Consider the following 16,567-nt stretch of genomic DNA (forward strand, 5'->3'; position numbering starts at 1 on the left):
GCTCAAATCCGTAGTTATTCATATAGCGAGCCAAGTTTGAGTTGATCAAAATATTCAAGTTTGAATCAATTCGAATTGATTCTAAAGTAAAATTATTTTTTTAATAAAGTTCGACTCTTAACTTGTTGATCTTGAATTGACTTTTAAAAGATTTAAATCGATCTCAAATTAAGTTTTATTTAAATTTAACTCAAATCGAATCTAATCCTAAATGTTATTAAATATATATATATATATATATATATAGTTTATCATGAAATATTCAAAATTACAAATTAGGTACGGCAAGATAAAAAAGATGTCCAAAATTGTAAATACACAAAACCGGGCAAAGTGTGAGAGTCTTAGCAGTGGCAGCATAGGAGAACCATAAGTAGGAGTAACTACAGAGGAAAGAAGTAGACAAGGCAACGTAATATCCTCTCTGTAGTTTTGACTCTAAAGAAGGTAATGTAAAGTCTTGTCTGGCTATTTGAATCTATTATTTACCCTGTCCTCTTCCTAAATTAGGGTTTGTCAAAATTAGGGTTTGTTTGAAAAGGCATGTATGGCCTTATTAATAGCCTTTCAAAATCAATAAAACCAAATACAAAATGGGTCTTGGTGATCTGCTTCTGCTACACCAGTCCACAACAGCTTTCGTGTTGGGTATTTTAGTTGCCCCTTCAATTCATAACCCAGATTCCCAACCTTCTTGAAATCTCTCACTCTTAATTATTCAGTTAATTGCATCATCATCATCAAGATCCTACCCGGCCGTTCCGTGTGGACTCCTACCATTAATACACGCCCTTCTGCATTTCAAATTATTCGTCGCTTTCCACTCTAAGGGCAGGGTAATATAATTTGATTTCACCACCACCTTCTATCGATTTTTATATAACACTGCCACGGCCGCCCATCCACTTTACTCAACACCAATGACGCAGCGTCGCAACAGAACGCCGTCGATGGCATATGTTGGCGAAAGCGTTTGTGGTGGTGGTGGGTTGGGTGAACTGCGACGAAGTGGCGGCAACGTTAAAGCCATTTTAGCACTTTTCCTTGTTTGATTTTTTTGCTATTCAAAAGAAAATATATTTCAAAAAAGCAATGCCTGGTTACTGTTAATATGTGCATTCGATGCTTTAGTAATGTTATTATTATTATTATTTTCTGTATGAATTTGTTTGAGTATTGTCATTTTGTTGGCTGTTTGTTATATATTTTTTTGTGATGTTGAGCCCGTCTTATCGTTTTCAGACTTCATTGGAAAAGGTTTCCTATTGTTGAGAACTTTGAGTAGAAGAATATCTGTGTTGTGGTAATGAAATCCTACATGGAGAGTCCACAAATATTAGGAATGGAATTTTTTTTTTTTTTAAATTTATGATAGTGGAATTAAATGGTACGGAAATAGTACAAGAGGTTGTGTCGATTTCATGGGTTGCAGGGAAAATGTTTGAAAATTTGTCTAAATGTGACTTTGTAGGATCAGTTTGGAAGCCGTAAAGTGAGGAAGCTGCTAAGGCGGTACAATGAGCGCAAAGACACAACTAAAGACTGGACTTCCTCAAATTTTTAAATCAGATACAGCTTTGAAATTGGTAATTTTTTTTGTTTCAGTAGGTTTTGAAGAATGAGTTTTGATATTTTATGTGATGGGATGTTTTGCTTCTGGGTTTGCACCCCATTGAGATGATTGCTTGTAGTGAACTTTTTATTGTAGTACTCAAATGAATTCTCTCCCTGTGCAAAAGAAAGTGACAATTAAGTTGTGCAAATATTTATACATCTCAGGGTTGAATTTTATCTTATTTTAATAAGTGTTATGATTGAGCATGATGAGGGCCTTGGTGGTGAATGATATGACTGTGTACATGATGATTTGGGTTGACAGTGCTAGATGCTCATTTAGGTTTATAAATTGTGCCTGGATTTTTTTAGACATCTGCTTCCTTTTCCTTCTACAAGTTCATTATAAAATTCAATGTTATACTAAGAACAGCAGTTTTAGGCTTGTGTGGAAGTGGGTTATGGTGAATTCTTTGCAGAGTACATGGATTCACTGGTATTTACTTTATACATTTGCCTGACTGAAACTTTTTCCTTTTCTTTGTGCTTGACATTGTTGATGTGCAGGCTGAGCAGTGGGTTAATAATATGACTAAAGTTGAAGAGGATGAACCAACTGAAGTAGAATCAGAGGGGCGGCCTTCTAGGTCATATAACAGTCTTCACATTGTTCACCTAGGCTTTATTTCATCATAAACTGGTTGTTAGAACTACTATGCTTGTTTTTGTAGGCTTGGACTTGGTGCAAAAGTTTCACGCCAATCCAAATTTCAACCTTCAAATGATCCTGTTGAAAGAAAGTTGCATGCCAGGTTGGATGCTTGCAAAAGAAAAGCTGCGAAAAATGCTGAGGAGTCTCCTAAAGATGGGCATGATGATGATGACGAAGATGAAGATGATTTAGAAAGCAGAACTAGTGCTTTTGAAAAGAAGAGAGCAGTTGCATCTACAAAGAAACAGAAATAACTTGTCAACTCCTGAAAATCAAGTGTTTGGAACTGTGTTCATTTTACTGTAAATCACCGTTTTTGAGAACTCTGTACCTTTGACATCTTCTGGTGTATGGAAAATTTAAGCTTTTGCTGTATCCTATTGAGAGGATAAAGTTTATGGGACTGGATTGGGCTTTTTAATTAATGCTATTACTTCATTCCTTGCAAGATCCTTGAACATGGTGGATGAAATTCTGATGATGCGGGCCTTTCAGTGCAGAAGTTTGGTCTGGCAAATTTGCCTATTTTACGGTACTTAATGTGCTTTGGTAGCTGTACAGCATTTGATTGGTGCTGCAATTCATTATTTAAAACCGAGCAATCTACTTCTGAGGATAATTACATAAATTTACTTTATCATAAAGCCTGAAGCCATATGGTTTATTAGTACGAAGGCCTAATTGGGTTCTCTGTTTTCTCTTTGTCCTGTGTGTTCTTTAAAGTTCTGATTCTGGGTGAAAAACTAGAAATCCTATGTTCGCCATACTTGTGACTCTGGGTGAAAAACTAGAATCCTATATGAGGGAATTATGATATTGACAGTTTCTTTGGCTCATAACTCAATTATGTGACTAATATAGAATTAGAATATGCTGAAATAATAATACTTCTGAACAATCGATTGACAATTAAATAAATTGATACATGATTATGTAAGATAAAATAAATGATTAGATGATCTAATCATATAATTAAATGATTAGATGATCTAATCGTATAATGAAATGTTCATTTGTTTATACTATTATTATTATTATTTTATATATGTATAAAAAGAGCTTGAACAAACAATTAGAAATAATTTTGATTCGAACTGATTTTAACTTAAATTCATGATTTGACTCATTTGTCAATTTGATTATTGTTTGTTCTACAAACAATACTATTCACTTTTCGGATGACATTATTCACCTGTCAACATCCTTCAAATGACACTGTATACTAACTCAAGCGAGTTTAAATTGGATATTATGAATTTTGTATGAGCTCAAGCGGGCTCTATGATTAGTTTGACTCAGATCGAATCCAGCCCAACAAGCAATCAACAATTTTATTTGTATTGGTTTTCAATAATTCAATGTAGGACACTGAGGGATACTAACACACAGGCGTGAAATCTCATTTACTTTTCGGCTTTTATAATATAACACAGCTAGCAACACTTCCATCCAACTTTATAAATACAATAGCAAACCAGTGGAACAAAATAAGAGAAAGAAGAATGAAACAAAATCAAACAAAATAAAGAACACACCAAACTCTACAAGTTATGTAATGAGAGCACTACTTATAGTCGTTGGGTGAAATGCCCAAATCCGTAACTTACAGAGTATATGTCACCACTGAAAAAGTTGCAGCAGAAGTCACCCTTTCTTTGTATAATAATGAGTACTTTTGAGTTATTTGATCTTTGCTCAAGCAGGGTCCATCTGATGATTTCCAGCCTAAGAAAGCTCCCAATTATGGTTAAATGACACAAAAGATTGAGTATATCTACATGATCCAGTGGCAAAGTTAAGAGGATGCTGTCAAATTCTCCCTTTCTGTGATGAGATGTCACTGATCCTCTACTTGATGCATAATAGACGAGCAATCTACTTTTCCTCCCACCATGACACAAGGTGGGTTACAATTATTGATATGAACAATGAAGTGTATTCTGATTTACATTAGATTCTCATCCTTTACCTCACAGCCAGAATCTCCAGACATCCGCTTTCAGGACTTTCCTTTACTAAGCTTAATATGGTATCTTCCATCAATTCTTCAAGAATTTCTTCACTCACTTCAGTACCAATTCCATCAGTATCACATCGAAGGTCCATCCACGATGCAGATTTAGCCATGTCTTTTCTGACAGTCTGGTCTAACGTATGAGGAACTGGCGGTGGGATGAGATGCCATAAGATTCCTTTCCAAATCTCATGAAGAGCATTTTGCATGTTTGGGACTGGTCGGATGTAAGGTTTAGCAAATGATACAGAAGGCATACAACCAAAGTAGTGCCCACAAACTTCCATGAGAACTTCGTTAATGCAATCAAAGAGGAGTTTATGTTCATAACAGAGCTGGCTGGGAAAGAACTCTATCTGCTCACATAATGATGGGTCAAGAAGCTGGTCTGAAGAAAGGGACTTAATAAAAAGTTCATCCCAGATTAAGCCAGAGGTTTGTAACACTGTTTTTACATACTCAAATATTGATTTCTTGTCTTCCAGAGAACTTTTCAATTGGACATTCTGATCTTCAGTGGCAGAGTCACATTCTTCAAATTGAATTCGAAGTGGTTGTACTGGTACTTCAGCTAAAGATTTTTTAATGGAAAGACATTGTCCCAGAAGTAAAGTTAGAAACAAAGTGAACATGGACTATGTATGGACACATTAAACTCTAGATATAAATCATACCAGAACGAGTTCTGATGCTTGCAGGGCTAATGTCCTCCTCTGCAAATAGGGGCTCAAGAACAGACACAGGGCTTGGTCGCTCCAATATATCAATAGAACTCCCTTGATCTTCAACCTTCTTGGTGGTTGAAGATATTGATGGAAATGCTGATGGAGTCAATGGCAGTTGGTCATCCACAGATTGTTCCTGGATGATAAAATTTAAAAAAAAAAAAAAAGGATGAATTGAGAGAGAGAAACGAGGCAAGACCACCTCCATAAAAAGATGAGACACAGAAAAGCTCAAATATATCTCCTGTACTCTGCTGGTTTTAATACATTAACCCAAAATGTTATGCTCTTATTAAATGAGCTATTTTGTTACTTAATGCTCCTTGCTGAAAGAAAATAAAACGAAGAGAAGTGAATGACCAACATGTAGTTATCAAGTCATGGTTTAACGATAAAGGGTAATTCTATTTCTGAACACACCAGATATGCTTGATTCATTTTGAACTCAAATTGATAAATGATGTAATATCAACCAATCACCAGAAAGGATTGATCTTATGTAAGAAAGTAATACCCTTATGTGATGTTACCTGTTCGATGTTGGAGCAATAACTTTGTCCATCAACAATGTCTGACACATCAAGATTCTGGTCATCATCTTTAATGCTGAAAGAGCTACTTGGTTCACAGGGAGCATCCAAGACACTGCCCTTTTCCTGGACTACAGCTCCATTTGTGTTTACAATTTCCACATTGTCTGAAGAAATGTTTAGGAAAGGTAAATTAGGGGTAAAAAAAAAAAGAAAGAAAAAGGGAAATGGGATCAAGGGTTTTATTACTATAAATTGGATAGTTGAGAAAGCAATACCTTTAGAGACAACCTCATCTCTAATAAAAAGGGAGGTTTTACCCACTTCATCATCATGAAACTGCTTGACCGAGCTATTTGAATCAAAGTTAGTAGCTTGTACTTTATCATCAGTTATTCCATCAGATATGCATGGCTCAGTCTCTAAACTTATTGTTGTTTCAGTCAGATGGCTAACATGTCTGTCCTGTTCAAGAGATGATGTGCTCTCATTCATCTCCCTCAAAGTGTCAGAGTCAAGAAATCTCATCTGTGCAGTTACAAAGCTAGGCTCCCAGTTTCTTCCAGGACTACCAACAGGAGAGAAGTTATACTCAGGAAGAGAGAGAATTCTTCCAAGTGTTTTTGGAACACGTCTACTTGGATCCATATATTCATCACCATTATTCAGCATCTCAGAGAGATGTTTCTTAGCCTCGATATAAATGTTAGACACCCTTTGCTTAGGCAAATTAGTGCTTCTCTCTTCTGCATCTAAGTTACAGTCTTTCAGCTTGCCAATCTTTTCTCCTTTCTTTACACCAACAGGTCTACCAATTCTTTCGATAAAGAAATGGTCTTTCGATGGAGAGCTAATTCCTACATTCTCCTTAATCCCTCTGTCTCTATCCCCTGAATTCTGACGCTCATATGCTAACTCTATTGGAATACCATCAGAGCGGGTTCTCAGGTGCTCCTTTCCCATAGCATTTTTCAACTTCCTTTTAATTTCAGATAGAAAAAAGTGGGAACCAATTCTCTCATTTAGTCCCTTGTTTCTGACACTGTATTGAGGTTCGGGTGATGTGCCAATGCTTCTTTCAGATTCAAGACTTTGCAAACTTGTTGGCCTAGGCTTCAAAATAACAATTCTATTTGATGTTTGAGAACCCTTATTTCCATTCAATAGATTTCTTTCCTGAGATTTAACCTTCTTCTGGAAAAATCTGCGCTGCTTATGGTTGACAAGCTCACCAGAGTGACCATAATTACTTACCTCCTGTTCCGACATATTGGATCCGGCAATTGGCTTGGTGTCTTCATCTTTCTCTAACTGTGAATCCAGAAATTTTTGAATGCTTTTCAGCAGAAATGAATTTGGATCTTTCAGACGTTTCAGAAATAATTCCCCATCTGAACCTAAAATCTGAAGTGCATCCTGAAGTTCATTGGAGAAATGGATTTCCCCATCTTCTGAGAGATTTTTCCCTTTAATGAGTTTCTGTCCTATTAACAACTTGATTGCTTCACTCAATTTTTCATCAAAATCAGGATTCTTTTGGTTTGATTGCACATGAAGTTCATCAGGCTGGTCATGATCTGCACAAGTCACACCTTTCTGACAGATCTGGTGGCTCAACTCTTCCATTACATTTTCTATATCAAGGCTACCTGTTGATTGGTGTTCTGAAATGTGTTGACAAGATTCTTCAGATATTACACTTTCAGGAGCATTCAGATCATGGATGTTATCATAGCTTTTCTTTTGAGCCTTTTTCATTCTTTTGCGGGACTTCTTTCTGCGGTTTCCTTGTTCTGAATCAGAAGCTTTTGGTTTTACCTCAGCATTGTTTATCTCCTTGGCATCCTGCTCGCTAATCATCTCTTCTTCTATGAGACTTTTCACACTTGGCTTACCACCATCAACCACCACAGCTCTAGTCTCATCTTCACCATCCTGAAACAAATTCAAAAAGTTTATTCAATAATAATACCTAAAAACTCAGAAAAGTAAGGATTTGAGTAAACTGTCAGTCCTTACAAAGTTTCCTTCACAATTATCATTCCAGGTCAACATATGAAGCTTATTTATTGGGGATCCTGCACCTGAAATTGACCGAAAAAATTCAACCAATAAGAGGAAGACTAACACATTTTAGACTAACATTTCCAACTGGAACCCATGGTTATCATCAACACCTAAAATAACCATCTAAACATACCAAAATAATAGCTTCCAAGATTAACTTCAAATCAAAAGAAACGATCACCAACAAACAGTATAAAAACCCCTGAAGGTTATATAAATACCATCTCTCAATTCTTAGACTATATAAATACCATCTCTCAATTCTTAGACACTCACTGAGTATTTCCAATATAGCAATAAGTTTAAATAAGTTCATCTGGATCATAAACAGAGTTCTTACTGACTGCAGGTCTTCCAGAACGCCTCCGATCTGAAAGCAATCTCTGAGTGGAGCGACCATGGCGGAAGTCAAATATATTCATCAAACCCCACATACAGCCAAAGTGATCTTTCTCATATCGCACTGGACGTTTCTGTGATTTTTTGGCCATGGTCACTGCAAAGATCCTTTAACGTAATTATCCTTTCTTCCTCCAAATTTTTTCCTAGACAAAAAGAAAGGACAATCAAATAATGTCACATAAAAATGCTGCTTCTATAAATGTCTCAGCACAAAAATTGAAGGTCAAAAAGGATTCCCTCTCATGAATGACAAAAAATATGTTAAGAACGAAATGAATTCACGTGTGAATGCAAATAGCTCCAAAAGATGAAAAGAAGTAGTATAACAAGACATTACAAATCTAATGATATAGTCATCTGATAATTTTCGTCCTCTCAACACCCCCTCTCTCTAACACGCATACACATGCAAAGAGAGGCAGACAGAACATTATTGAACCTCACTGATAAAATTGTCTCGCCTTACTAAAAGACAATGTGAGATTTCTGAAATGACAGTATCAGATCAAAAAAAAAAAAAAACTAAATATGCTGTGAACTTTACAGTTATTTCTGGATTTCAAGTCATAGCTCTTTAGTATAATCTCCCAGGATTTAGAGAAATCATGTTCATCATCAAGCAATTCAATATCTAAAATAAGGCAAATAAATAAATTAAGACAAATCTTTAAACCAGAAACATGCTTTACACTGTGAGAAACAAATTCACAAAGAATCAACCATCAAAATCCTGGAAGTACAAAAAATTGTATCCACAGAAATAAAGAAGTAAATTTATAGAGCTTTTCGTTTAAAATTAAAATACCCAGAAAATTGATAACAAGTGAATGGAAATCATACCTCAATTTAAAGTGCCGAAATTCGATATGGCCGAGAAGCAAAGCAAAAACATAACCAAAATAGATCTGTCTATCGAAAAATTCCAAGCTTCTCAACAGAGTAAAGTCCAAGGTTGCTAAGCTTTCTTTACATGACAAGGTACCAGAGCCTTCTTTTTGCCTTCATAAGCCGTAACAGACGCATCAAATTCTTCACCAATCAAAAACTTTTGGATAATATAATCTGCCCTTCAACGAAAAGACCAATTTTGCCATAGCTCGACAATTCCCATCAAGAATTAGCGAAAAAAATAAAGTAATTATCAGCTTGGCAAAGAAGTGAGATCATAGTCTTGGAACACATTCAATCTCTCTATTCCCATGCTGCAACAGAAACTTCAGATATTAACTGATTTAACACCATAAGCACATAATCTCTGAACGACCACAATAAAAATTCTAAGTGTTGGAATATTTTATTTTTGCCCCACTACTTTAAGTTAAAGACTTTCCTTTAGTGTCATATCATCAACTATTGACAAGCAAATTATGTCGTTTCGAAATTCCAGTTCTCTCTTATCAAAGCCGATTAAAGCTAGCTTTTTTTTTTTTTTTTTCTAAAATATTATCTTTAAAACTTGATAAATCCAAATAAGAAAATTCTTATACACCAAAGGGCCAGATGAATTTGGGGGAATTCTAGTAGCTGAGAAAAAAACACAGCAAAAACAATGACTTTTTGTAAGTGGGTATCTGTTGACAACCAAAAAGAGAAAACAGAGACCCTCAAATTCCTATTCAACACCGATCCAATTATATTTTTTAAGAGCATTCTCAAGCGGGCAGGCATTAAAAACTTGAGAAAAGAAGGAAAAAAAAAAGTGAGAGAGAGATGGAAAGTGAAAGGAGAGGAACTTTTTACAATGTTGTTGGCTGACCGTAGAAGAATACGTGACAGTTGGTTTTGTGTTTTGTTGGGCCCATATTCAAAGAGTGAGAGAGAAAGAGAGCTTCAGCTTCATATTCAAGGAAAGTGTGCTGTGTCTCAATTGCAGGCTTCACGTTCAACCATCATCAAGCTCACTATCAACAAAACCTCTCTTTATCTCTATAAAATTATTTAAAACTTTTTCTCCGATACTTTCGTTTCTCCGTACAGAAAATGACTACAATACAAGAGTTCTTGTGTTCGTCTCTACATATTTGTTTCTTAAAGACTACAGTACAGCGATAGAATTTATGAGCGTTGAAAAATGAAGATCAAGATTCGATATTACGTTTGCACAGGTCATACTCTGTGAAGAAGGAAGGGTAAAAACGTAAATTAATCAGCTTCACAGAATAATTGCGGAAACTGTGAACAACGGCTTCTACGGGGCATTTTCTTCTGAGATTAAAAAATTATTTTAATAATTCACCGTTTTATTATTAATATTATTTTATTTAATTTATTAGACAACAATAAATTTTTATTATAATAATTATATTTAAATAAATTTAAATAAAATAATATTTTAATATTTTTTATTATTTTTAATATAATAAAATAATTATTTATTAAATATAATATTAATCTATACATAATAATTTTATAAATAATTTATCTTTAAAATAATTTGTTTAATAATAAAATATTATTTAAATTAAACACACTTTAAAAATAGTTGTCCAAACATGGGAATATGGATTCCAAACTTACACGATCAATTTCTTGACTAATTTGTTATAATAATTTTGGATCACTGAAAACTGATTTTATTTATTCTAATAAAATGGTCTAATTTAAATAATTTATTGCATTTTAGAAGTGATTGAATCAAACGCTACATTGATTAGGCTTAAAATATATAATATTATATGTTAATAATGATGTTGGTATGAGGGGTTTGGCTTCTGGTTTTGCTTTGTCACCCACTAAGATGATGATAATCATAATCATGTTATCGTTTTGAAATTCAAATTCATCGTGCTTGTTATCTAAAGATGGTGCTTTGCAGCCCACCAGCCCGGTCCGGTCAAAGTTTTGATTTAAACCCACCTGCGGTCAAAGTTTTGCATGGCTCATGCTCAACCATCGGATCTCTCTGGTTCATACCCTGTAAATAGGCATAGTCATGCCTTTGGTAATATTAGTCTCGTGGGCCGGGTGAAAGCTTTGTGTGGTTCTAAGGATTGACTCAATCCAAGCCTTGTAAATAGACACAGTAATGCCTCAGGTAATTTTGGTTTCGTGATTCAAGGTTGGTCAATTCAGGGACATGATCATGTTTCGTCCATCGCACTTGATTCAATTGAGTTGAAACCCTAAAAATAATCCGATACAAATCTTACAAATGCATATGGTCATGCTTTCCCCGGTTGCATCATTTCTAAACCTTACAAATGGTCATAGTCATAGGTGCCACCAGTTTTACCTTTATAAAGGGTGGAAATTACATTCCCTCAATGAAGAATAATAATTTACCCTTTATAGTAGTTAAAAAGAAAAGAGTGTGGGGGTGGGCAGAGAACAGAACACTAGTCTGCTTGGTTTTTTTTTTTTTAAATGGTAAGGTTGGCGATGGTGCACGTGAGGAGCAGCCTTAACTGCCGTTCAGCTTACTTTAGATAGGACCCTCCTCAGTGTTCATTGCAGGAGGGAAAGGACAACTGGTCCCTGTCTCATTCACCAACTTCAGTGGTCACAATTCCTCTTCCAATCAACAAGGCCCATATGAGACAATACCCACCCACCTCACCAGGGTCTCTTTTCCACCTCAGTTGCTTTTTAAGATAATCTTTATGACCCTCAGACAAATGTAAGCGAATAGAACATAATGCTATTTTTAGAACATTACTTGTATCAATTTGTTTATATCTATTAAGAGTTATACAAATATAATATTATATATATAAATAGTGAGTATTCTTGATAATTAGTTCATTTATATGTATTGTTTACACATAAAATTGTTATAAGATTAATGCTATACGATACACTCCAATTCATAAAATGATCAATTACAAAAGTAACAATTTTTACCTCAACTTGCAATTCCCTCGAATATAGAACACATTCTACTGGTTGACATTTCTTTTTTGTGCTTATCATGAAAAACAATAATTTTCTACTTTATTATTTGAAATTGATTTTAAATTGTAACTCATAATATTGTAACCTCTTCTTTTAGGGTCAAAGGACTCATTCTCACCCAAAGTTTATTATTTTTAAAGTTTTCACATTTTATCTTTTAAAACTCATATATTCATATATGAGCTGTTAAAAGTTAATCAAATCCGTTAGTTATATTATTTCTCTCATAAACTTTAAAAACTAACAATTTTCTCTAACTCAAGTTTTCAAAAATACCTTTCCCCCCCCCTAAGATTTTCATTTTTTCAAATACATTTTTTTTGTGATCTCTAGGCAACATCTCTTTCTCTTTGGCTTGTCCTCCTTCCGGTGTTGTTTCTTTTTGGAGCTATGCGGCGACGACGTCATTAAAAAACCAAGACGATTCATTTTTGTTCTGATGAAGATGAAGATGAGCCACTTTTGTTCTCTAATAACAATGATGCTGGGAAGAAACAAAGCCGAAAGGAGAACAAGTCAGAAAAGAAGAGAAACTGTCTAGAAATCATTAGAGAAATCTCTTTGTTGCGGGAAAAAAATGTATTTAAAAAATTGGAAAACCTAGAAAGAAAATATTATTTTTAAAAATTTAAGTTGGAAGAAATTATTAATTTTAAAAGTTTAGGGAAAGAAAATAATATAAAATTTTAATTTTTTATTAATATTATTAATATATTACTCTTAAAATTAATAGATTTAATAATCTATAAACAAATATATGAGTTTTAGAAAATAAAAAATGAGAATTTAGAGAAAGAATACCCTTAGGGGGGGAATAGGTCCTTTGGCCCTTTCCTTTAATCTTATAAATGCAAATGATTATTCAAGGAGAAACAGAAGAAATGAGAGACACAACAAAACACAAAAACAAGATGCACAATACTAATGATTAAAAAGACCTCATTACTAATTTAATTGAAGAGGCTTTCTCTAAGAGACCCAGCTGTTCTCTTTTATACTATTATCAATAATTAAATCTCTCTCTAGACTTATTTTTTTTCCTCATATTTATACATAAAACTCTTAATTACATGTAACGAGAAATTAACGTATCAAAAAATTTTGTCTTAGAATTTTAGCCCAATCAAGTGTGTATCGAATTGTTAATTGAAAGCGATTAATGGAATATCTTGAAGTTATCGACATTGACATTGTTTAAAGAAATCATGTAAGTATGGCTCCACCCAATTGGGACCACTTTATGATATGACACTCTAGTACCGACACTTTGCCTCAATTATTATGGATATTAGGAAGCAACTTGCCAGAAAAAAATGGCAGATTAAGCTTGTTTAGCATGATTTTTCTTGTCTTTAACCTTGTAATATCTCCAATCTAAGTCAGTTGAAAGAGATAGATAAGAGATTGAGACTGTTTCTGCATGCCTAAGTTGAAGAAGCCTTTTGCTTGCTTGCCCTCGAAGAATTCCAAGGTATCTGAAGGTCGAGACAGAGCTGTGATGGCCTAACGGCTGACACACATGCAGAGCAGAGAGGACCACAAAACTAAGCTCTCCTTCCTTATCCAGGCATGTTTTTCACCAACTTAATTTTCATGTACATGCAAGTGGAGAGAATGGGTTTCAATCAGAGTAATGTTTCATATATATACACGATCCGGACCTCCCCCAAGCGTCCGATGCTCAGGCCATCCGCAAGGATTAAATATTTTCAACCAACTTAATATCTAACATATTATTGATTAAAATTAGTTTATTGTATTAGGTCAGTATTATACTGTGTAATATTTAATTCAATATCAATGTTATGTGTTATAGGGTGAATATTGCCTATTGAATGGTGGTTATCTTGTAAGGGTAGAGAGAGGCCACAAAAATATGATATCATTGGATTACCCATATATGTTATGGCAGCTTGCCCTATTTTGTTTGATTTATGTTGAATTTAAACTAGAGTTTTAATTTGATAATTTAACTTGAATTCTTTTTTTGTGATATTATTTATCATATTGATAATTTTCTAACGACATATCCAACTAATTCAAACAAGTTTAAACGGATCATTATTAATGTAAGCCAAACTCGGGTCAATCCATATTTGGTCAACATAATTCTTGTGAAGAAATTAGAGCTCAATTCAGCAACTTTTGACTGTAGAAACTTTTGTTTTGATCATGAAAGGTGGACTGGTGGGGAAGGATAAGTTTCCCAGTAAAGAAAAAATAAAGGCTTTTTGGATGTGCCATTCCAACCACAATCTTTGAGCCAAAAAGCATAAGCGTGGCATAGGATGCTCCCTCAAAGAGAAGGGCAGCTCCAGCCCATACCAACATGCAGAAAAGTAAAAAAGTTTATATTTTAAGTTGAAATGCCCTCAATAAAGTAATGGCAGATTATGGCGGTTAAATCCACTTTAATATTTTATGAGTTGGCCAACTAAAGAGGCAGTGGAATGATGAGTCATTGACAGTCTCACATTAGCTTCTTCATTGTTCATTGGCAAGTAAAGCCCCACAATTACAATGACCATAAATTATTGTCATGTGATTCGTCCTCGCTTCACTATTAGGTAATTGAATAATTTTATACCATGGTTTTGAAAATTGGAGTAGACTTTCGGTACGGCTGATTCGAGCAGGATCTCTTGGCAAATTTAGTCTGATTAAGCAATCTAATAGATTTAATTTTTGTATCATTTGGAATCGCATTTCAATCAACTTAATCATGTCAATCCGTATTTAACTACTAATTTTATCTCGGTTTAATGTCACATTGACGTTAGCATATATTTTGTAAATGATAGAACCTAAACACGTCAATTGGGCCGGGCTAAATGGAGGCTCGGTCTGAAGCACGAAAAAAAGTCTGAACACGATAAAACCCGGTCCGACACTGTAAAATGTCAGACCGGGCCTAGGGCCTTAATATTAAGCCCATAGACTGGCCCAGCCCGTCCCGATACTATATATATATTTTCCTGGCTGCCTTGCGGCTTGGTCTGGCAGAAGCAGATTTATGCTTCTGCCAGGCAGAAGCTGCATAATTTAAAAAAAAAAACTTTTTTTAAATAAATCTATTTTATTTCTTTTTATTTTCACTTTTATTTATAAATCTTTTAACCATTTAATTTCAATTATTTCATTATATTTTCAATTTCATTAACTCTCTTTCAAAAAATATCTAAATTCGTAAATAATAATTATTTATTTTTGAAGAATTCAGATATTTAAATATAAAAGATGAGTAGATAAATATTATATAATAGATATATTTTATTTATGTTTTATAATTTATACCGTATGTAAATTAATTTATTTGTACTATGTTATTAATTTATAATATTTTTCATCATATAACTACGGTATTCCTCTGTCACAAGTGAGGGTTATAAATAAAATATTCGGGATACTGTTATCGGTTTTAATAATTGAAAAAAATTTATGTTAAAAAATGTTAATTAAAAATTTTTTTAAAAAATTGATTAAATGGATCGGCCCGATTAAAGCCCAACCTGGCCCGACCCCATTAAAGCCCGACCCGATTAAAGTCCGTTATTATATGAGTCGGCCTTGGACTTTTATATTTTAATGGGTTGGCCCGGCCCAAAAGCCCATTATTGTTTGGGCCTTAGGCCCGATACGACCCATTGACATCTCTAATAGAATCCATCATAGATAACACCATTGGACTCCAATTTTCAGTTTGACAATCACTCCAATGGATTGAAAAAAAAATTGTCTAATATATATTAAAAATAAAAATAAATATAAACATATTATTATTTGATTGAATGCTATTTTATTTTAAATTAAAAATTATTTATTTATATAATTATTTATTAATATTTATATTTATATTTATAGCTCATTAGTGATAGACTAGGATTAGTAATGTGATTTGATTCTGGTTTTATATAGAGGGTTTTTTTTTTTTTCTTTTTTCCCCTTTTACCTTAAATTTGTAAAGCATTGAAATAAAAGTTGTTTCGTATGCATTAGGTCCTATAATAAGACAAGATGAAGATAGTGTCATTTTAGAGATATAAACAAGGGATTTTCTAATAAACAAAATTCTACCAGTGTAATCATTGGCTGAAAGAAATAAGCATAGAGAATATAGATGACCTTGACTACATTTTCTGGATGATATTCTTGGCCGTTCAAACAAATCCATTGAAAAATCAGATGCCAAAATCGACAATTGCTGTCGTGTTTAGAATGGAAAGTACCATTAGAAATAGCTGTATAACAGCTTAGATTAATGGGGGTTGCCATCTTTCAAATCATTCTTTCTCACGTATCTCCAGAAAAGAATACTTTATATGTAACTGATAATTAGGCAGCACGTGTTAGTCTATGGGAGGTTGAGAGCGGACAAAAACGATACCCTTCAAAGATTTATTTTTTCAAACTTTAGGCAGAGGTGGGTACTACGACTTTCAAATAAATTTCTATGCCGACTTTAGTCCCAAATTAGGCCTTAAAAAGGGAAAATGAAACAAAAGGGTTCATAAACCGGTTTCAATTAGGCTGGGCCTGCACTAAATAATGTTTGTCAAGAGTAAATTTTAATCACTTTTAGATGTCATGCCATGCTATAACGACTTTTGCAATCAAAAATGGGGTTTGATTTGATTAAGTTCCAATCTAATAAGTCAAATTTAACTTAAGTGCT

General features: G+C 34.0%; 2 protein-coding genes across 6 annotated transcripts; one reads left to right on the forward strand and one right to left on the reverse strand.

The window, feature by feature from the left end:
- The first annotated feature begins 317 nt into the window (after window positions 1-317).
- On the forward strand, window positions 318-2,714 carry LOC123222707. 4 transcript variants are annotated; one of them, XM_044645621.1, is made up of 4 exons: window positions 318-447; window positions 1,472-1,586; window positions 2,122-2,201; window positions 2,286-2,714. In XM_044645621.1, exons 2-4 carry the CDS (start codon window positions 1,518-1,520, stop codon window positions 2,518-2,520), a joined length of 384 nt encoding a protein of 127 aa, XP_044501556.1. In that variant the 5' UTR covers window positions 318-447; window positions 1,472-1,517; the 3' UTR covers window positions 2,521-2,714. The 4 variants fall into 4 exon arrangements, with proteins under 4 accessions (XP_044501556.1, XP_044501558.1, XP_044501557.1 ...); XM_044645623.1 differs by having other exon boundaries at window positions 340-447; window positions 1,478-1,586; XM_044645622.1 differs by lacking the exon at window positions 318-447 and adding an exon at window positions 472-836 and having other exon boundaries at window positions 1,478-1,586.
- A 928-nt stretch (window positions 2,715-3,642) lies between these two features.
- LOC123223639 lies at window positions 3,643-10,013 on the reverse strand. 2 transcript variants are annotated; one of them, XM_044646909.1, is made up of 8 exons: window positions 9,745-10,013; window positions 8,845-9,206; window positions 7,943-8,147; window positions 7,555-7,619; window positions 5,814-7,470; window positions 5,536-5,702; window positions 4,955-5,141; window positions 3,643-4,851 (listed from the first exon to the last, which is right to left on the reverse strand). In XM_044646909.1, the coding sequence occupies exons 3-8, from the start codon at window positions 8,091-8,093 to the stop codon at window positions 4,232-4,234; spliced, it is 2,847 nt and encodes a 948-aa protein (XP_044502844.1). In that variant the 5' UTR covers window positions 8,094-8,147; window positions 8,845-9,206; window positions 9,745-10,013; the 3' UTR covers window positions 3,643-4,231. The 2 variants fall into 2 exon arrangements, with proteins under 2 accessions (XP_044502844.1, XP_044502843.1); XM_044646908.1 differs by lacking the exon at window positions 9,745-10,013 and having other exon boundaries at window positions 8,845-9,668.
- Between the last annotated feature and the right edge of the window lie 6,554 nt (window positions 10,014-16,567).

Source organism: Mangifera indica, chromosome 8, assembly GCF_011075055.1.
Source record: "Mangifera indica cultivar Alphonso chromosome 8, CATAS_Mindica_2.1, whole genome shotgun sequence".
NCBI classification, from domain to species: Eukaryota; Viridiplantae; Streptophyta; class Magnoliopsida; order Sapindales; family Anacardiaceae; genus Mangifera; species Mangifera indica.

What these genes read in the sequence shown, in the direction of transcription:
- LOC123222707 (XM_044645621.1), top strand. Translation starts at nt 1,518, where the DNA reads ATGAGCGCAAAGACACAACTAAAGACTGGACTTCCTCAAATTTTTAAA. An exon ending in CAGATACAGCTTTGAAATTG is followed by an intron (nt 1,587 to 2,121) that starts GTAATTTTTTTT and finishes GTTGATGTGCAG; the next exon opens with GCTGAGCAGTGGGTTAATAA. An exon ending in TCAGAGGGGCGGCCTTCTAG is followed by an intron (nt 2,202 to 2,285) that starts GTCATATAACAG and finishes TTGTTTTTGTAG; the next exon opens with GCTTGGACTTGGTGCAAAAG.
- LOC123223639 (XM_044646909.1), bottom strand. Translation starts at nt 8,093, where the DNA reads ATGGCCAAAAAATCACAGAAACGTCCAGTGCGATATGAGAAAGATCAC. An exon ending in ATTGCTCCAACATCGAACAG is followed by an intron (nt 5,142 to 5,535) that starts GTAACATCACAT and finishes TTTATCATCCAG; the next exon opens with GAACAATCTGTGGATGACCA. An exon ending in AAGCATCAGAACTCGTTCTG is followed by an intron (nt 4,852 to 4,954) that starts GTATGATTTATA and finishes AAAAATCTTTAG; the next exon opens with CTGAAGTACCAGTACAACCA.